General features: G+C 42.9%; 1 protein-coding gene across 2 annotated transcripts in view; it reads left to right on the top strand.

Annotated features, from left to right (window-relative positions):
• Nucleotides 1-2,152: 2,152 nt before the first annotated feature.
• Nucleotides 2,153-20,966, top strand: part of esyt1b (extended synaptotagmin-like protein 1b) — a 39,884-nt gene continuing 21,070 nt past the window's right edge. For both annotated transcript variants that reach the window (XM_036950328.1, XM_021569148.2), the window contains exons 1-18: nt 2,153-2,887; nt 4,155-4,196; nt 11,516-11,650; nt 11,831-11,904; nt 12,050-12,122; nt 13,656-13,745; nt 14,441-14,496; nt 14,721-14,841; nt 15,124-15,300; nt 17,214-17,296; nt 17,544-17,592; nt 17,671-17,760; nt 17,972-18,073; nt 18,708-18,779; nt 18,946-19,032; nt 19,292-19,441; nt 19,756-19,875; nt 20,011-20,187. In XM_036950328.1, the coding sequence (XP_036806223.1) occupies nt 2,528-2,887; nt 4,155-4,196; nt 11,516-11,650; nt 11,831-11,904; nt 12,050-12,122; nt 13,656-13,745; nt 14,441-14,496; nt 14,721-14,841; nt 15,124-15,300; nt 17,214-17,296; nt 17,544-17,592; nt 17,671-17,760; nt 17,972-18,073; nt 18,708-18,779; nt 18,946-19,032; nt 19,292-19,441; nt 19,756-19,875; nt 20,011-20,187 (2,058 nt within the window). In that variant the 5' untranslated portion in view covers nt 2,153-2,527. The remainder of the gene's footprint in view (nt 2,888-4,154; nt 4,197-11,515; nt 11,651-11,830; nt 11,905-12,049; nt 12,123-13,655; nt 13,746-14,440; nt 14,497-14,720; nt 14,842-15,123; nt 15,301-17,213; nt 17,297-17,543; nt 17,593-17,670; nt 17,761-17,971; nt 18,074-18,707; nt 18,780-18,945; nt 19,033-19,291; nt 19,442-19,755; nt 19,876-20,010; nt 20,188-20,966) is intronic.

Below are 20,966 nucleotides of genomic sequence, written 5' to 3'. Positions count from 1 at the left end.
AGTCAGAAGACAATATATTTGGTGAGAATCACAACATAGGGTACAAAATCTATTCTAGCTCTAAAAGGAACAGTAGCCTTCCTTGGGTGTACAATTTTCAATTACAATATTATATATTCTGCAGTTATTCCATTGCTATTTATTCTGTTACCAAACAAATGTACATGTTAAAGGGCATCCCGGGTGGCGCAGTGGTCTAAGGCTGTGCCACCAGAGACTCTGTGTTTGAGCCCAGGCTCTGTCGCAGCCGGCCAAGACCGGGAGGTCCATGGGGCGACGCACAATTGGCCTAGCGTCGTCTGGGTTAGGGAGGGTTTGCCGGTAGGGATACCCTTGTCTCAACTACTGTGGCAGGCTAGGCGCAATGCGCGCTGAACAGGTCGCTAGGTGCATGGTGTTTCCTCTGACACATTGGTGCGACTGGCTTCCGGGTTGGATGCGCGCTGTGTTAAGAAGCAGTGAACAGGCAGTTAACCCACTGTTCCTAGGCCGTCATTGAAAATAATAATTTGTTCTTGGCCCCTGCAAGCCTTCGGAGGCTCCGCAATTGTGTCACACCCTCAGTATGGTTAGTAAGTGATAAGCAGTAAGGGGCAGTCACTACCATCAGGGGTCTTTTATTTATTTTTTTATTCTGTGTTACAGCATTCAACCCACATAATTTATAATGAATGTAATATTTTAAAAATATATCGAACTCGAAAAAACATGATTATTTTTTTAAATTACCGAAACGAAACATACTAAAAAAGCACTAATCCCTCAGCACTAAAACAAAGCTAAGGGTGGCAGAGTTTTGTCTAGAATGGAAACAGATTTAGTCAAATTGGACTTTTCGTAGCACTAGCAGGTTATGATGATTAACGTAGTAGGTTAGGATAATTAGGTTATGGTTAGGTGTTATGTACCTCAGCAAGCAAACCAAAAATGTTGCTCAAACAGAGGGGGGAACTAACAGGTGGGATTTTAGGAGGTGTTCTGAAAGTTGACTGGCAACAACAACTGGGACCTAAGACACCCACCATGAGCACCCACTAAATTTGCCCAAGAAGAGCCCAACAAAATAAAAACTCACACCAAACTTAAAGACAGGAAGCAAAACATAAAAATGAGGGAAATCAGAAAGGATTGTTTTTTAGAAATAGGGAAAGCCAACCAAAGGTGTTAACCCTCCACATCTCTCAAGCCAACTGGGGCACTGACTAAAGAGGTGACACCCATCGGTGCGCCCAATGTGCTAACGTCCAACCTCAAAATATAAACGGAAAAACCAAAGCCTGTAAAAGTTAGGAAAGGGGTTAGGGTTAGCTAAAATGCAATAAAATGCAATAAATAAATAGTTTGACATCAATTTGACAAAAGCTGTACCATCTAGCCATGACCCTGGTACAGGCTTTAGGGGGGATTGCGTTGGCGACCTGTCATTCAGGGCAGGTGGAGCAGTTTGCAAGCAATGTAAAAAATATATATGAAAAAATAAAGCTGCATACAAACATAATCTCTTTTTTGCTTTCTTGAGAATGGCAGCTCCAAAATGCAGATGTTTGCCCCACCAAGATGTACTAAAATCGCCACTGGGGGATTGGGAAAGGATAGGAGCTCTGCAAGTGTAAAATAAACAGAAGTGCATGGGTTATAGTCTGTGAATTTATTTTCTGTATTGACTATATGGGTAATTTTGGGTACAACTCTGAAAAACATAATGAATAGGCCTACTATATGTTTTTTGGGGGGGATCCAATGTGTTCATTTCCCCCGCAGCTGTGCCTTCTCGTCTCTCAAACCGAAATTAGATGCCTGGGGTGGGAGAATTTCTCATAGACATTTTTACAGATTCGAACAATTTAATAATGCTTTCGCGGCACTTCAGCACGCAGTGACAGTTCGCTTCAGTTTTTCCGCAACCCTAACCTTTAGTTGCCAACTATCGACAAGTCAAGCATGCGAAATCAGGAATGAGTCAAATAATTCGACTGCTGCTTTTCTCTTCAGTCCTTGCTATCTGGGATCCTTAAGACGTCGAACTCTGACGTCACCCCATTGAAATAGACATTTTAACGGGTAATAGTTGGTTAAGGGTTAAGGGAAGGGACGTCCCAAGAATCCCTGATAGCAGTAATCATTTTCATTTTATGGGCTGGGCGTATTTCGGTTCTGCTAACGGCACTGGCTAGATTCTAGAACACAGCCCTGGCCTAGTCTAGTGTGTTCATATGTTTTTCCTCCTTGAAAGACAACACATGGAAGAGTAGCTAGCTACGTATTGAAATGTGTTATTGTAACTTTTTAGTAAATGGCTTATGAAGTTGTGTACTCAACGTTTAATGCCACGCATTGTCTAAATTTGGCAGTACCCGCTAAGAAGACTGGCTGGATTATGAACAAATAGAGATGCAGTTTTAAAATCAACTAGATACCTAGCCTATTCGTCAGTACTGAGTTGTAGCCGACATTAGATAGCAGTCTGTTGAAAAGTAGGCATTGAAGAACTTGCGCTAGCTTACATTTTCTGTCAGAAAACGCCACGATGCAAAATCTGGACTCGGGGCAGGGAGAATCCACCAAGGACGCATCTGGGTCGGCCCATTCCGAAAAGAATACACCGAATAGTTTAGAAATTGAAACCCCCAAACCACAAGGTGTTGACGCTGTATCGGTTCTTTGGACGTTCGGCAAGTGCCTAGGTGCCTTGCTGCCCGTTTATCTGGCAGGGTACTACCGGGTTAGCACCAGTCTGTTGGTGTTCGGGCTCATGGTCTACACGGGATGGAAGCACTCACGCGAGGCAAAAGAAGCTCGTCTGCGGTCCGCCATTCACCACAATGACAACGAACAACAATATTCAGACATGAAAATGTTCAAAAGTAAAAAGGATCTCCCTGCTTGGGTAAGATAACTTTGATAACCATTGGTCACTGATAAGGTGCTCCATTATCTATGTTTAACGTGGTCCCCTTCCCCCCAATCAGATGCCACAAGTCGACCTCCTCCACCTAGCTAGTTCTATGGTCCTAGCGAGTCAGTTTGTTCCACACACAGAAAATATCAAAGGACCAAATATATCCTCGCAAATGTTTCCTAACCATAGCTAGTTTAATCGAAATGATTACTGTGCACTAGGAAACATTCACATCATTTGAACATAGGGACAACTATGTTATTATACAGTTATTACATCTACATGCTAAAATCCCTGGCTCTAACTGCCTCCAATATTTGTATAGCTGGTATACTGTATGCAGGCCCTATGTCATCATCCCCATGCAGCTGAGCTGAGACAGAATCGATTTTTCTTCTCATATACAAAGATGCCTTCCTGTAAGATACTAATCTAAAGCACTCAGACCATTGATGCCTAGGTATAGATATTGAAGGCCATTTGAGATGTACTGATTGGGGCGTGGTCTTTTGATGCTGTCTCTTTTTCCTTTACAGTGTTTCTCTCTATTCTCTCTACAGTTTAATTCTCTATCTCTCTCCCTCCCTATGTATGATTCCTCAGCCTCACCAGCTTCTTCTATATTAGGCAATTCTCAATATGTCTTCCCTCGGGACTAAGAGGGGAAAAACGGAGGGAGTGAGTCAGAGAATGAGTCTATTTCAGAATAACAGATAAGGGGAATTAACAAGCTACTGGTCACAACATAACCTTTAGCACATAGTCTGTTTGGGGTGTCAAATCTGTTTGGGGTGAAGAATGGTGTTTGTTTACACTATAATCAGTACTTGACTGAAATAGGTTCCGGTACTCATTATTTGGGTGCCAGTGCTGTTTATATTTAGGTGCAGGAGCTCCACAATACTTTTGAGTTAATATTCTATAAGAGGAACAGGAGCTCAAGTGGTAGAACATTTGAGGTGCCTGTACTCAGCTCCGGTGAGCTCCTGCCCAAGTCAAGCACAGACTTAAGGGAGTTCTGTTTAGTGCCAAAAGAAGGCATTGAGATGATGGTGCACTTATGTCTTTCTCACCCACTTCCTGTCCCTCAGATGTAGAAAGTTTCCGTTGTGGCATTCATTAACAACACAGACAAAAGCACTGGGAAAAGCTAGTCTGATAACCCTAGCTATACAACTCATTATGTACATGATAAGACAACTCCTGTATTCCTCCTAAATCTGTGACTGATATATTTATTTATAATTCCTCACAGGTCAACTTCCCAGATGTGGAAAAGGTGGAATGGCTCAATAAGGTACTGCGACATTACCTCCCTACATCAGTTTTCATCTGGTAACCTCTCCGCTTACAAATGCCTGCCCTTTAGAGAGTGCAAAGAGAAACCGTATCCATCATTCTCCCATTAAACACACAGCAAACACACATGCCTATCGCTGTCTCTGTGAGCCAGCTGCTATGTTGATAGACAGGTGGTGGGGCATGGTAGCTGAGCGATTAGTGCTGCTGCTACGCTGTCATGTTACAGCAGGGACACCCACCCCAGTAGCCTCGCCACTGTGTCTGGGCTGTAGGCAGCTCTCTCCACTCCTACAGTAGAGAGCAGAGCAGGCCCATTGCCAGGCCACTCTGTCAACCTTTCCATATTAGTTCTGCCTGACTCACAGGAAGAGGGAGGGGCCAGCGAAACCCCTAACATCCAATCAAATGGCAACAATTGTCCCTTTTCCCCAAACCTCTCTTTCACTCTGTCTCTTCCAGCCCTGCAAATTATTTGTATTATTTTTAAATTGAACCTTTTTTTAACTAGGCAAGTCAGTTAAGAACAAATTCTTATTTACAATGACTGCCTACCCATTGTAGCGGCTCAGCCTGCAAAACCAGGCTGGTCCTGTTTTCTAAGAATAGGCCTCAGCCAAGACTGAAATTATGATGTTCGCTACAATGGGAACACGAGGTCTGAGCACAGCTATCTCTTAGACAAAGCAGATATTTGAGTTGGATATCCCAACAGGAGCATCAGCAGACTTTAGCTGCCATTGCCCAGAAACCCTTGCTGTTCATGTTGCTGATGACTCATTCTAGATTTACCAGACTGGACCCAGCTGTAATTTCTTTCTACAGCACGCATCAACAGTATGCAGTGCATTTGGAAAGTATTCAGACCCCTCCACTTTTTCCTCATTTTGTTACATTACAGCCTTATTCTAAAATGTATTACATTTGGATTTTTCCTCCATCTACACACAATACCCCTTAATGACAAAGCAAAAACAGGTTTTTATACATTTTTGCAAATGTATTACAAATAAAAAACAGTTACCTTATTTACATATTCAGACCCTTTGCTATGAGACTTGAAATTTAGTTTAGGTGCATCCTGTTTCCATTGATCATTGAGATCATTGAGATGTTTCTACAACTTGATTGGAGTCCACCTGATTGGACATTATTTAATTGATTGGACATTATTTGGAAAGGCACACCCATCTATTTAAGGTCCCACAGTTGACAGTGTATGTCAGAGCAAAAACCAAGCCATGAGGTTGAAGGAATTGTCTGTAGAGCTCGGAGACAGAATTGTGTTGAGGCACAGATCTGGGGAAGGGTACCAAAAAAAGTTCTGCAGCATTGAAGGTCCCCAAGAACACAGTGGCCTCCATCATTCTTAAATGGAATTTTGAAACGACCAAGACTCTTCCTAGAGATGGCCGCCTGGCCAAACAGAGCAATCGGAGGTGAAGGACCTTGGTCAGGGATGTGACCAAGAACCCGATGGTCACTCTGACGTAGTTCCAGAGTTCCTCTATGGAGATGGGAGAACCTTCCAGAAGGACAACCATCTTTGCAACACTCAGGCCTTTATGGTAAAGTGGCCAGACAGAAGCCACTCCTCAGTAAAATGCACATGAAAGCCCGCTTGGAGTTTTCCAAAAGGCACCTAAAAGACTCAGACCACAATAAATAAGATTCTCTGGTTTGATGAAACCAAGATTGTACTCTTTGGCCTTAATGCCAAGCGTCATGTCTGAAGGAAACCTTGCACCATCCCTATGGTGAAGCATGATTTTGGCAGCATCATACTGAGGGTATATTTTTCAGTGGCAGGGACTGGGAGACTAGTCAGGATAGAGGGAAAGATGAACGGAGCAAAGTACAGAGAGATCCTTGATGAAAACCTGCTCAGGACCTCAGACTGGGGTGATGGTTCACCTTCCAACAGGACAATGACCCTAAACACACAGCCAAGACAATGCAGGAGTAGCTTCGGGACAAGTTTCTGAATGTCCTTGAGTGGCCAAGCCAGAGCCCAGACTCGAACCCGGTCTAACATCTCTGGAGAGACCTGAAAATAGCTGTGCAGCGACTCTCCCCATCCAACCTCCCCATCCATCTTGAGAGGATCAGCAGAGAAGAATGGGAGAAACTCCCCAAATACAGGTGTGCCAAGCTTATAGCATTATTATGCTATAAGCTTGGCACACCTGTGGTTAGAGGATTGGGCCAGTAACTAAAAGGTCGCTAGATCGAATCCCCGAGCTGACAAGGTAAAAGTCTGTCGTTCTGGCCCTGAAACAGGCAGTTAACCCACTGTTCCTAGGCCATCATTGTAAATAAGAATTTGTTCTTAACTGACTTGCCTAGTTAAATAAAATAAAAATATATATACCCCAAAAGACTTGAGGCTGTAATAGCTGCCAAAAGTGCTTCAACAAAGTACTGAGTAAAGGGTCTGGACACTTATGTAAATGTGATATTTCCGTAATTTTATTTTTAATCCAATTTAATTTTTATGGAATTTTACCCCTTTTTCTCCCCAATTTCGTGCTATCCAATTGTTTTAGTAGCTACTTGTCTCATCGCTACAACTCCCGTACGGGCTCGGGAGAGACGAAGGTTGAAAGTCATGCGTCCTCCGATACACAACCCAACCAAGCCGCACTGCTTCTTAACACAGCGCCATCCAACCCGGAAGCCAGCCACACCAATGTGCCAGAGGAAACACCGTGCACCTGGCAGCCTTGGCACCTGGCTGTGCTGCTGCTCCAGTTTCAACTGTTCTGCCTTATTATTATTCGACCATGCTGGTCATTTATGAACATTTGAACATCTTGGCCATGTTCTGTTATAATCTCCACCCGGCACAGCCAGAAGAGGACTGGCCACCCCACATAGCCTGGTTCCTCTCTAGGTTTCTTCCTAGGTTTTGGCCTTTCTAGGGAGTTTTTCCTAGCCACCGTGCTTCTACACCTGCATTGCTTGCTGTTTGGGGTTTTAGGCTGGGTTTCTGTACAGCACTTTGAGATATCAGCTGATGTACGAAGGGCTATATAAATAAATTTGATTTGATTTGATTTGGTTAGCGCGCACTGCGCCCGGCCCGCCACAGGAGTCGCTGGAGCGCGATGAGACAAGGATATCCCTACCGGCCAAGCCCTCCCTAACCCGGACGACGCTAGGCCAATTGTGCGTCGCCCCACGGACATCCCGGTCACGGCCGGTTACGACAGAGCCTGGGCGTGAACCCAGGGCCTCCAGTTGAATAAATTTGACAAAAAGGCTGTAACGTAGCAAAATGTAGAAAAAGTCAAGGTGTCTGAATCGGAATGCATTGTATATTCTCTGCCAGGGAGGGAGTCTTGTCCTGCTTTTAGACAAACGTGAAACCCCTCTAGAACTCGACAGAGATCAAATGTGAGGCGGTTGAGAACCGGTCTGATCTCGTGCCAATACATTGTTGGGAAAAAGACAAATTGCAAAAAAAATATTTGTTGTTGTGGAAATTGAGATTTTGGTTGTTTTGGATACTTTAAACCCTTTTCTTTATTGGAATGTAAAAAATATTGTATGATTACTTAAGGAAAATAGTTCATTTATAAGTTGTTGTTTTTACGTTAGATAGCATGCCCAACGTGAAAAGGTTAGCTCTAACTTCCCAGACCTGAGAGTGTCACAGCTGACTTGACCCATTCAAAATAACATGCTACAGAGAAATTCAATCAGGCTGGTTTAGATACAGAATAATTAGCTAGCTAATTAGTAATGTAGTAGTATAATGTTGTAATTTACAATCAACAATGAAGTTATGAATGTTCATTTTGTCTATAATTAGCTGTACACCGGTGCTAACGTTCATAAGAGGTTTCTTTCTTCCGATGTTGCTTGATCAGTGGGTAGGCCTATTAGCTGACCAAAATGACATGAAAAGTGCTCAAAATATATTTACAGTATTGCTGCACTTTTAGCCATTCAGAATTATTTAGATTTTAGGTAGCAACGCAATCTCATCGATATCCTATCCTAAACTTGGAAGCGAGAGGCATCTCGAAAGACAATTCGTTAGCTGTGTCATTTTGAGCTGCATCCCATTTCTTGCTAGCCCTGGCCACTCCCCTCAAATATATAAAGGTATTGGATAGGTGTAGATTAGTTATCTACCAGTACAGTTACACCAATCCACTGCTTTTAATCTTTGAAGGGGTGTGAATGAGTGCACAGGTGAGACAGAGTGCAAATTGGGATTATGCTCCTGTCATTCTTGTAATAGCACACACCCGCAGTCTTTCTGTTTTCTACCTCCCAAAAAATATATAAACGCACCATGTAAAGTGCTGCTCCCATGTTTCATGAGCTGAAATAAAAGATCCCAGGATTTTTCCATACACACAAATGCTTATTTCTCAAATTTGTTACAAATTTGTTTACATTCCTGTTAGTGAGCATTTGATGCCTTGTCAAGATAATCCATCCACCAGACAGATGTGGCATATCAAGAAGCTGATTAAACAGCACGATCATTACACAGGTGCACCTTGCGCTGGGACATTAAAAGGCCACAATGTCTCAAGTTTTCAGGGAGTGTGCAATTGGGATGCTGACTGCAGGATTGTCACGAAGAGCTGTTTTCCATTTGCCGCCTCCGACGTCGTTGTAGAGAATTTGGCCGTACATCCAACCGGCCTCGCAACCGCAGACCACGTGTAACCATGCCAGGCCAGGACCTCCACATCAGGCTTCTTCACCTGCAGGATCTTCTGAGACCAGCCACTCGGGCAGCTGATGAAACTAAGGAGTTTTTCTCTGTAATAAAGCCTCATTGTGGGGAAAAACTCATTCTGACTGGCTGGGCCTGGCTCCCTAGGGGTTGGGCCTGTCTCCCAAGTGGCTGCACCCCTGCCTAATCATGTGAAATCCATAGATTGGGGCGTAATACATTTATTTCAATTGACTGATTTCCTTATATAAACTGTAACTCAGCAAAATCGTTGCATGTTGCGGTTATTTTTGTTCAGTATCATTAGTCAATCATCATTGAAGCTGATTGAAGCTAATTAGTTATAATTACTTTGAGCGAAACTGCCAGTATCCTCTGAATTACCGGAAATCAATGATTATTTTACGAGTGGTCCCAACAATCTTCTGTCACCTCATGAATGGAGAGATGAGAGCATCTTCAATGAGGAGCAAGCAAGGTATGTGAAGCTTTCCATACTTCATAACTATCATGCCTCCACTACCTGCATCTACTTTGTATTTGTTTAAGGTAGGCTATAGCCAATGTTGGTAGAGAGAGTGACAGTACTATTGAAGACAAGCTGATATAGCTACATTTTCACCTAAATGTTTCACTGACTATTTCACTAACCATGGTATTTTTCATCCCTGTAGCCCACAAAACATGTTAGCTAGCTAACAAGTACATGTTAATTAATTGAGATATAGGAATAGAGATAAGAGACACACAAAGGTGTGAAGAGATAGAGAGCCCCTTTGTGTGTGTGTGTGTGTGTGTGTTCGTGTTAACTTTTGGGTCTCCATGACAATTTACTTTATTGTGGACCCAAATAAATAAGACTGATAAAGCACTGAAACATGCTTTTCTCCCCATCGGGGTAAAATGGTGAAGGGAAGGGGCAGGCTCATGGATCTGGGGGCCAGCGCTGGGTCCAAGGTGGTTGTCACCATGGAGCACTTAACTAAGATAAGAATGATGACTTAGTAGTTTGTTCGAGATATCTTTGTTTGTTTGTCAGAGTCAAATTCATTCATATCAATATGATTTAAATCCTTCTTGCCCACTGCCATCCGGGTCTTCAACAACACCAGGTTGCAGTCAACACCCAACACTACCCAGTCACTGTATTTGCTTTTGCACACTAGTACTGTACTATTTCACTCTCTCTACAGCTATATTTACATTTTGTGTGATTGACTTGTTGTGTTGTGACTACTTGTATTGTTTTTACATTGCCTGTATGACAAACTCATTTCATCTCATCTCTCAGCAGATAAGATTGTTCTTCCCGGCCATGGAGACGTCAGCAACTTGTTCCAGTACCCATTCCTGCAAGATTAATTTAAATTACAATTATTATTTTGGACATCTATAATGCCATCCAGTGTTGTATATAGTCAAATCAAACAGCTCTGTCTTTAGTGTGTTTCTTTTTTCAGCGTGTTGTTGTTGATAGTTCATAATCGCACAGAAATGTACACTTATTTTGGCTCCACGTATCTATTATTGTACAGTATAATAATTTGTTCTAGTAAACGTAACTGAATCTTTGAATGCTGTTTTTTCAGTTTTTACTTTTTGTCTGAAGTCAACTTTAAAAGCTCATAACTCTGGTTCTGATAAAGATATCTCAGTGATTTAAAAAAAGATCTAGGACAGTTTTAAAAATGTGTAACCATTTCCTGATGTGAAGGGTTTCCCAAGGCCATTACGAAACCGATCAACTAGCCTGCTAATATTGTTGCACTCGCCAGTTCTAGGGGTCTTAGGCCTAGTTAACTGGTATGTAATCTGAATGTGGGAGTAGGAGTCAGTGTTTGAGGACTGTGTTGGATGCACATGTGCCCAGGGAGACAGCAACCTTACCTTAGGTCCATGGCCAGCTCTGTCTTGACTCATTTGGGTCAACGAGCCCAAGTGGATTATTAGGTTCAGATGGTGATAGGAACAAAGATATACAAAAATGAAAACTACAAACTAAAGATTCAAAATCAAACAAAAAGCCTCATGGCCACCAAACCAACCAGCAGCCTCACAGCTTACAAAACTGGGACACTGACTGACGACCGCCTTAATTGGTAGCACCTGGTGTGCTTATCAACCAGGCTCAGCACCTGGACAAGGTTGCTGCTGCCCCCTGGGGGAATGGAGTGTGGAAGTGTTTTGTGGATAGTGTTTGTCTACGTCCTAACACAAACCTTGCCCAATAGGAACCATATTATCTAAATAGTGAAGGCTGGACATAAACAGATCTACAGGTAACGGGTGGGCCCAGAATCCTGAATATGTGATACTATTGTCTATCATGGAAAAGACAGACGTGTGCAAAGCTGAAGTCTAATCTGTCACCTGCATGTTGCCCTGGTTCTTATTGACACATTGAGTACGACCACCATAAGATAATCATGCCTGGGTATTTGAAGCTGAGACATTTTAAAGTAGTAGGCCTATTGCAATTAGAGTGTGGTGTGCTTGTGCTTCCACTTTACCTCCTGAAGTAGCAAGGGGTAGAACAAGTCTTATCTGTGTTTCCCTCAGAGAAAATGTTGCAATAACCTGATTTAGTATTGCCGCTCCTCTCCCTTTCCCCTCCACCTCAGATCCTGCAGCAGGTGTGGCCGTTTGTGGGTCAATATCTGGAAAAGCTGCTAGTGGAGACCATCGCTCCATCCATCCGTGCCTCCAGCACTCACCTCCAGACCCTCACCTTCACTAAGGTGGACTTTGGGGACAAGGTAACTTCTAAGATAACACAAACACTGCTACAGGTCTCATCATACTATACATGACACAAGATTTTCTTTCACTCTCACTGAGATGGACAGTATTGGTTTATGGGCTTTCATAGTCTTACATAATTGTGTTCTCTTGGTGTGTGTATGTTCTTTGTTGACTATGCTGTATGTGTGTTGTAGGCCATGAAGGTGGTGGGTGTAAAAGCACACACAGAGAATGAGAGGGGACAAGTCCTGCTGGATGTGTACATCAGGTGACCTTCAACCCTTCAATGTTTAACTTTCCTCCAGGCCTCAGAGGCACCATTCACTCTCTCTTCCAAAATCGGAAGTTCAAAACCATTATACAAGGACCAATTATTGCAATGTGCTACAGTATCCTTCTCTTTTACCTTGCAGCTATGTTGGAAATGTTGAGATCAATGTGGAGGTTAAGAGGTATTTCTGCAAAGCAGGAGTCAAGGGAATACAGGTATGTTTTATTTTCTCTCTCTAGTCTGTAATAAGGCTGTGGGATATTATGGAAAATAGGGAGAAAAGAAGGTATTGACCTGACAAAGAGAAAGGGAGAGGCAGGAAGAGATATTGGTAACACAATAATGTTAAAACATAACTAAGAAATGACGTCTTTATTTTTAATGTACAGTACCAGTCAAACGTTTGGACACACATACTCATTCGAGGGTTTTGCTTTATTTGTACTATTTTCTACATTGTAGAATAATAGTGAAGATATCAAAACTATGAAATAACACATAAGGAATCAAGTAGTAAGCAAATCAAAATATATTTTATATTTGATGCAGCACTCCATCGCTCCCCTTCTTGGTCAAATAGCCCTTACACAGCCTGGAGGTGTGTTGAAAAATAAATGATAGTCCCACTAAGCGCAAACCAGATGGGATGGCGTATCGCTGCAGTGTGCTGTGGTAGCCACGCTGGTCTCACCAGCAAAGTGTCACCAGCAAAGCACACCACCACACCTCCCCCTCTATGCTTCACGGTGGGAACCACACATGCGGAGATCATCTGTTCACGTACTCGGAGTCTCACAAAGACACGGCGATTTGAACCAAAAATCTCAAATTTGGACTCATCAGACCAGAAGGACAGATTTCCACCGGTTTAATGTCCATTGCTTGTGTTTCTTGGCCTACGCAGGTCTCTTCTTATTGGTGTCCTTTAGTAGTGTTTTTTTTGCAGCAATTCAACCATGAAAGCTTTATTCACGCAGTTCTCCTCTGAACAGTTGATGTTGAGATGTGTCTGTTACTAACATTTGTTTGGGCTGCAATTTCTGAGGCTGGAAACTAATGAACTTATCCTCTGCATTAGAGGTAACTCTGTGTCTTCCATTGATGTGGCGGTCCTCTTGAGAGCCAGTTTCATCATAGCACTTGATGGTTTTTGCAACTGCACTTGAAGAAACCTTCAAAGTTCTTGAAATGTTCTGCATTGACTGAACTTCATCTCTTAAAGTAATGATGGACTGTCATTTCTCTATGCTTATTTGAGCTGTTCTTACCACCTCTACCATGTCACAACACAACTGATTGGGTAAACGCATAATGAAGGAAAGAAATTCCACAAATGAACTTTTAACAAGGCACACCTGTGACTTCCTCATGAAGCTGGTTGAGAGAATGTGAAGAGTGTGCAAAGCTGTCATCAAGGCAAAGGGTGGCTACTTTGAAGAATCTTTGCAGAAAATTTGAAGAAAATATAAAATATATTTTGATTTGTTCAACACTTTTTTGGTTACTACATGATTCCATATGTGTTATTTCATAGTGTTGTCTTCACTATTATTCTGCAATGTAGAAAATAGTAAAAATAAAGAAAAACCCTTGAACGAGTAGGTGTGTCCAAACTTTTGACTGGTACTGTATGTATGTATAAACAAATAATTCACAGTCTATACTTATAAATCCCTATAAGTGTTTTTATACATTTTATTTCAGTTTTGCGATTTTATATTAATGTATTCCCTCCTCTCTCTTCTCAGCTGCATGGGATGATGCGGGTGATTCTGGAGCCTCTGATTGGAGATGTCCCCATCGTGGGCGCAGTCACCATGTTCTTTATCCGCAGGCCGGTGGGTAGCTGGAACCATCCCCCTCTTTCCTGAACACCATCAGTCTGTCCATCTTTCCCTTCATATCCTCTTCACTCCCAACACTCCACCATCTCACACTCCCTGTTACTTCACACGAAAAAAGAATGGTTCCAAATAGTACCAGGTAGGTTCTTTGGCTTGTAACCATAGCGGAACCCTTTTTGGTGCTATATAGAACCTTTGAACACTTTTTTGAAGGTTCTATAAAGAACCATGCTCATTATGTTTGAATTGGAGCCTAAGGTTCTATAAAGAACCATTAAATAAGGTTCTACATAACACTAAAAAAGGGTTCCACTGTGGTTACAATCCTTTTTGGGGCTATATAAGAACCCTTTTTTGTGGAGTGCGATGAGCCAAGTAAGGTCCCCCGGCCAAACCCTCCCCTAACCCGGACGAGGCTGGGCCAATTGTGCCGATCACATCCGGTTGTGATACAGCCCGGGATTGAACCCGATCTGTAAAGAACCATTGAAGAGCTCAAATTGTTCTTTGAGTAATTATGGTTCCACATAGAACCATAACCCTTCCCAAAGAACATTTGAGGAACCCTCATTTTTTTGTGTGTTGTTCTACTGTACATGTCTTATGTATCTCTCTTTCTCTTTGTATTGGATGTCTGAAACCCCAACATTCCTCATATTTTCCTTCATCTCCTCACCCCTGTCCTATAGAAACTGGACATCAACTGGACTGGACTGACCAACTTACTGGACATCCCTGGTCTGAAGTGAGGCTGACTTTGTCTGTTGTTATCGTTCTGTAATTGGAGTCACTATGTCATGTGATGATAATTCACTTAATGTAACACTTAACTATACTTTACTGTAAGCCCCAACTGATACAATCAGTGCTATGCTATGATATTGCTGTATTTTGATATACTATGTTTGTGCACTTCCATGTGTCTACTGTATTTATAAAGTTGAGTGCTCCCTCTCCTGTGTTTCTCAGCATTATGTCTGACACCATGATAATGGATGCCATAGCTTCCCACCTGGTTCTGCCCAACCGTCTGACTGTTCCCCTGGTAGCAGACCTGCACGTTGCCCAGCTTCGCTCTCCTCTGCCTAGGGTGAGTCCACACTCTCCACAAACACTCTCCATAAACACACATTTATTTACTCAGACCACACTCTGTGTCTTGTCTGAGCTTATAACTGCCAAACTGATATACAGACGTTACACACAGTAGAGCTTATACCAGTATCAATCCTCTCACTGTCTTCCTCTCCCTCCCTCCCTCCCTCCCCATTAAATAGTTCATTGTTCCCTCCTACTCTGTATCTGTGCCCTCTCATCCCTCTATTTCTCTCTCTCCCTCTACCCCGCTCTCTCTATCTCCTGCCCCTTTCAGGGTGTGGTGCGTATCCATCTCTTGGAAGCTGATGACCTGCCAGCTAAGGACAACTACATTAAGGGGGTGATAGCAGGGCTGTCTGACCCTTACGCCCTGTGTAGGGTGGGTCCTCAGACCTTCACCTCCCACGTTGTGGACAACACTGTCTGTCCCAAGTGGGGAGAGATGTACGAGGTGAGGAGGCCAGGAGCCAGAGGATTGCGTAAAATCACTAATTCCTATTTCATTGAATGTCATTGCCACATGTTAGTGTTGCATTTACTGTTGCAAAACAGCATGTCTTCATTTCCAATTATTTGTTTAGGGAGAGAATGCATTACTTGGTAGAGAATGCATTGGTCCAGTAGCAATGTGGGGATTCCCCTATGTATGTCTGTCTATTAAGGTTATTTCGTTTTTTTACAAGACAATCACTCTGCCAATGACACACAGTCAAACTGAGTAATCATAGAGTAAAGAGCCACATTGTCTGCACATTGATGTCTCTGTGTTGTTGGTCCTCATGGTGTTGTGTACAGTGCATTTGGAAGTATTCAGACCACTTGACTTTTTCCACATTTTGTTACGTTACAGCCTTATTGAATTACTTTTTTTCCCACATTAACCTACACAGAAACCCCCATAATGACAAAGCGAAAACAGGTCTTTCGAAATGTTTGAAAAATATCAAAACTGAAATAGCTTATTTACATAAGTATTCAGAACCTTTGCTATGAGACTCGAAATTGAGCTCAGTTGCATCCTGTTTCCATGGATCATCCTTGAGATGTTTCTACAACTTCACCTGTGGTAAATTCAATTCATTGACATTATTTGGAAAGGCACACACCTGTCTATATAAGGTCCCACAGTTGACAGTGCATGTCAGAGCAAAAACCAAGCCATGAGGTCGAAGGAATTGTCCGTAGAGCTCCGAGACAGGATTGTGTCGAGGCACATAACTGGGGAAGGGTGCCAAAAAAATGTTTTGAAGGTCCCCAAGCATTGAAGGTCCCCAAACACAGTGGCCTCCATCATTCTTAAATGGAAGAAGTTTGGAACCACCAAGACTCTTCCTAGAGCTTTACTCCCTGGCTAAACTGAGCAATCGAGGGAGAAGGACCTTGGTCAGGGAGGTGACCAAGAACTCGATGGTCACTCTGACAGAGCTCCAAAGTGCCTCTGTGGAGATGGGAGAACCTTTTTAGAAGAACAACAATCTCTGCAGCACTCCACCAATCAGGACTTTATGGTAAAGTGGCCAGACAGAAGCCACTCAGTAAAAGGCACATGACAGCCCACTTGGAGTTTGCCAAAAGGCACCTAAAGGACTCTCAGACCATGAGAAACAAGATTCCCTTGTCTGATGAAACCAAGATTGAACTTTTTGGCCTGAATGCCAAGCATCATGTCTGGAGGAAACGTGCGCCATCCCTACGGTGAAGCGTGGTGGTGGCAGCATCATGCTGTTGCGGATGTTTTTCAGCAGCAGGGACTGGGAGACTAGTCAAGATCGAGAGAAAGATGAACGGAGCAAGGAACAGAGAGATCTTTGATGAAAACCTGCCCCAGAGCACTCAGGACCTCAGACTGGGGCAAAGGTTCACCTTCCAACAGGACAATGACACTAAGCACACAGCCAAGACAAGAGTGGCTTCGGGACAAGTCTCTGAATGTCATTGAGGGGCCCAGCCAGAGCCCGGACTTGAACCTGATCGAACCTGTCTGGAGAGACCTGAAAATAGCTGTGCAGCTCCCCATCCAATGTGACAGAGGATCTGCAGAGACAAATGGGAGAAACTCCCCAAATACAGGTGTGCCAAGCTTGTAGCGTCATACCCAAGAAGACTCGAGGCTGTAATCGCTGGCAAAGGTGCTTCAACAAAATACTGATTAAAGGGTCTGAATACTTATGTACATGTGATACGCAAAAATGTCTAAAAACCTGTTTTTGCTTTCTCATTATGGGGTACTGTGTGTAGATTGATGAGGGGGAAAAAACGATTTAATCCATTTTAAAATAAGGCTGTAACGTAACAAAATGTGTAAAAAGTCAAGAGGTCTGAATACTTTCCGAATGCAACTGTATGTCCATGTGTGTATGTCAGGTCATAGTCCATGAAGTACCAGGTCAGGAGCTGGAGGTGGAGGTGTATGACAAAGACCCAGACCAGGATGACTTCCTGGGGAGGTAGCTACATCTCACTGCCTGTCCATGGGTTTCTGTGTGCCACACTGACACTTCTGACTGTTTCCCTTCCCTTTCACCTCATAGCCCTGTAACTGAGTAGAAAGAGTAGAATGTCTCCTAGTGTTTTACATGTAGTGTTCTCTTCTCTTCCTTAAATACTGCTGGATCTCTTTTCTTTATTTTTCTCCATTGTCTTGTTTTCTCTGTTTTTGTTTATTTCTCTCTCCCACTCTGCCGTTTCCTACAGAACCAAGATAGATTTGGGTATCGTGAAGAAGTCCACAGTTGTTGATGAAGTGAGTTATTTTGAGTATTGAATGTCTGACACGGTTAGACACTACTTTGCCATCCCAATCTGTATTTTTGTTTCTCAGTGGTTCACCCTGAAAGAAACCAAGTCAGGACGGGTCCATTTCAGACTGGAGTGGTTGGTCTTGCTGCCCAATACAGAGCAACTGGAGCAGGTCTGCATCTGTATCCTCCCTATCATAATATTCCTCCCAAAGTTAATGTTACAGCAGTATGAGGCCCATTCCTTCTTGTTTGATTATACACTGTGCTGACTGTGTACGCTGGCAGTGAGCTGTAGTGAAGGAATGTGCAGAATGAAAAGTGCTTAGAGCTAAGTGCCTCTCCCCTCTTCTCATCTCCTCCCCCTCTCCCTTCCTCTCCCAGGTTCTTCAGAGGAACAAGAACTTGACAGTGTCCAGTAAGACTTCTGATCCCCCCTCGGCAGCCATCTTGGCAGTGTATCTGGACAAGGCTGAAGCCCTTCCTGTGAGTCACACCTCGTCAACCTCCCCCCTCCTCCTCCTCCTCTCTCAGCCCTTAAGCTGCATCCTGTCTGTGGCTGCGAGGGTAGCGCTGCAACTGTCACTAGGGTTCTTGTTACACAGAGTTGTTCCCTACCCTCGGCCCTTGTTCACTTCCCATCACTGATCTGAGATAATTGCAACATCGGCTTTAAAGGCTAGCTGTCACGGCATGTTGTTTTCACCTATCCAGTCCTGTCTGATCTGCAAAAGGAAGTGAATGGGAGCCAAGGAGAGGGAACAACCTTCTGTAATGAAACACACCCATAGTGGTGCTGTGTTTAGACTTCCTGAAACTCTTGGCACTCAACTCTGTTTCCTCTTTCTACTGTTTTTCGGCGGTTGCTATGCAACATCTATGCCAGTGGTTACCAACCCTAGTCCTGAGGAGCTACAGAGTGTGCAGGCTTTTGTTACAAACCCAGCACAAACACATCTGTTTCAACTAATCAAATCTAATTATCAATAACTTGATTAGTTGAATCAAATGTTGATAGTGCTGGGCCGAAACCAAAGCCCCCGTAGTGCTACATTAATAAAGTGTTCAAGTTGTTTGTGTGTTTTATATGTTGATGTGTGTTTGTATGTGTGTGTTTTAGATGAAGAAGGGCAACAAAGAACCCAGTCCCATGGTGCAGTTGTCTGTGCAGGACATCACTCGAGAGAGCAGGGTAAGACTACCAGAGTAGTGACTTACTAGACGTATTCCATCCGGCTCCTATAGTGGAATTGAAGACCAAAGGTGGCTACCATAGTAATAGACTATCATAACCCTTTGCTTTGAAGTCAAACCCACTCCTATTTAGCATTCTCTCTATTCCTTAACACTGTTTTTAGACCTGTTGGACGACAATCAACCCAGAGTGGGAGGATGCCTTCACCTTCTTCATCCCAGATCCACGCAAGCAGTCAATAGACATTCAGGTACCTTGATATACTGCATTGTCGGAACTAGAAGCACAAGCATTTCGCTACACTCGCATTAACATCTGCTAACCATGTGTATGTGACAAATAAGATTTGATTTGATATTCTAACTCCATTACATGTTTTACACCAATTTGTCATTATTTGAATGCATTATTTCTGTCTGTTTCCTCATAGCAATCTGTTGAATGACCACACTCGTTCCTATGTGTGTATTCTTCATTGAACATTCTCACTATCCTCCCATCTCTTCCAGGTGAAAGACAACGACCGGATACAGACTCTAGGTACCCTGTCCATCCCTCTGTCCCGTCTGCTGTCCAGCCCCAACCTGTCTCTGGACCAGTGGTTCCAGCTTGACAAATCTGGCCCTGCCAGCCGCATCTACATCAACACTGTACTCAGGGTAAGGACAGGTTCCTCCTCTCAATCCCAACCTACTGTAAGGTGGATCTCTAAAGCTCAGTCTGGCCAATGTGTAATGCATTCTTCTTTCTTTCTTTCTTTCTTACTTTCTTTGTTTCTTTCATTCTTTCATTCTTTCTTTCTTTCTTTCTTTCTTTCTGTCTCTTTGTTTCTCTATCTGTCTCTCTCTCTCACTTTGTGTCTCTCTCTTTGTTTCTCTCTTTGTTTCTCTCTCTTTGTTTCTTATGTTTCTCTCTCTCTCTCTCTCTCTCTCTCTCCTCTCTCATTGTTTCTCGCTCTCCCTTTTTCTCTCAGGTGCTATGGTTGGATGAGGAGAACATTCCCACTTCCTCTACAGAGGCAGCTGGCCTAGCAGCTGGTTTCTCAAAGATACGCCCCCAACAGACCTCCCCTGACCCCAGCTTTGCCACAGAGGTAAAGCATGTAATATACATGGACATACATGTTATTGTTAGTAACTAAGGTAGTTACAATTAAACCAAGTTAAAGTATGATTGCAATGTTGAAGAGTCTGAGTCTATACTGAATTTCAGTGTTTTGTTGTTTTAGGGGGTGCTTAGAATCCACCTTCTAGAGGGCCAAAATCTGGTCCCAAAGGACAACATGATGGGGGGCATGGTAAAAGGCAAGAGTGACCCCTATGTTAAGATCAACATCGGGGGTGAGACCTTTGAAAGTCGGGTCATCAATAGGAACCTCAACCCCACCTGGAACGAGATTTATGAGGTACGATATCAACCTAATATTATCTTAAATTTTCAAGTCAGAACATTTTAACAAAACAAATAAAGTAATTGGTTAAAACGGACAGTCATACCACTGTAGGGTTATAATGAGTTCAAGGAGGCTTCTGGTCATCAGAAAACAGAACCTTAGAAAGAGTGCTTATCAACCAGTGATCATTTTGGAAGCTATTTTAGATTTAGTTTTAGTGTTCGTCTTTATGACTAAAATACCTTTTAGACTTAGTCACATTTGAGTATTTTCATCCTTAGTTTTTGTTGTCAGTCGGCTAAAACTCTGGACCATTTTAGTCTAGTTTTAATCACATTCATTTTATTGCATTTTCCCCTCATGAAATAATCTATATCATCATGTGCACATTAAGATAGCCTTGTCCAACTAGACCCTCATATAGCTGGCACATTGCTATTGTGGCAGATTGTAACCATTGCCAGCCATGATTTACCATAGGCTACAAAGCCTTGGCTACAGGTAAACAATTTAGGCATACATCTCTTTTCTCCCCATCATAACCTTTGGATTGGAGTAAATAATATTGACTCCCCTAACAGGGGGAGGTTCTGAGCTTTCCAACAATGCCAGAAATGTTAGGCTACTGTACTCTAATATTCAGCAAATAGCATTCCTATTTCCAATTGGGAGAAAAAACTACTGCAGTCGCATTTGCAAAGCGCGAGAGCGACAACACAGATTAATAACATAGAGCTTCTGATGTGATCTAAGCAGAAATAGCCTACATGAAAGTAAGAGAGAGTAAACAT

Source organism: Oncorhynchus mykiss, chromosome 17 (genome assembly GCF_013265735.2).
Source record: "Oncorhynchus mykiss isolate Arlee chromosome 17, USDA_OmykA_1.1, whole genome shotgun sequence".
Taxonomy (NCBI): domain Eukaryota; kingdom Metazoa; phylum Chordata; class Actinopteri; order Salmoniformes; family Salmonidae; genus Oncorhynchus; species Oncorhynchus mykiss.
This window is presented reverse-complemented; position numbering and strand designations above follow the sequence as displayed.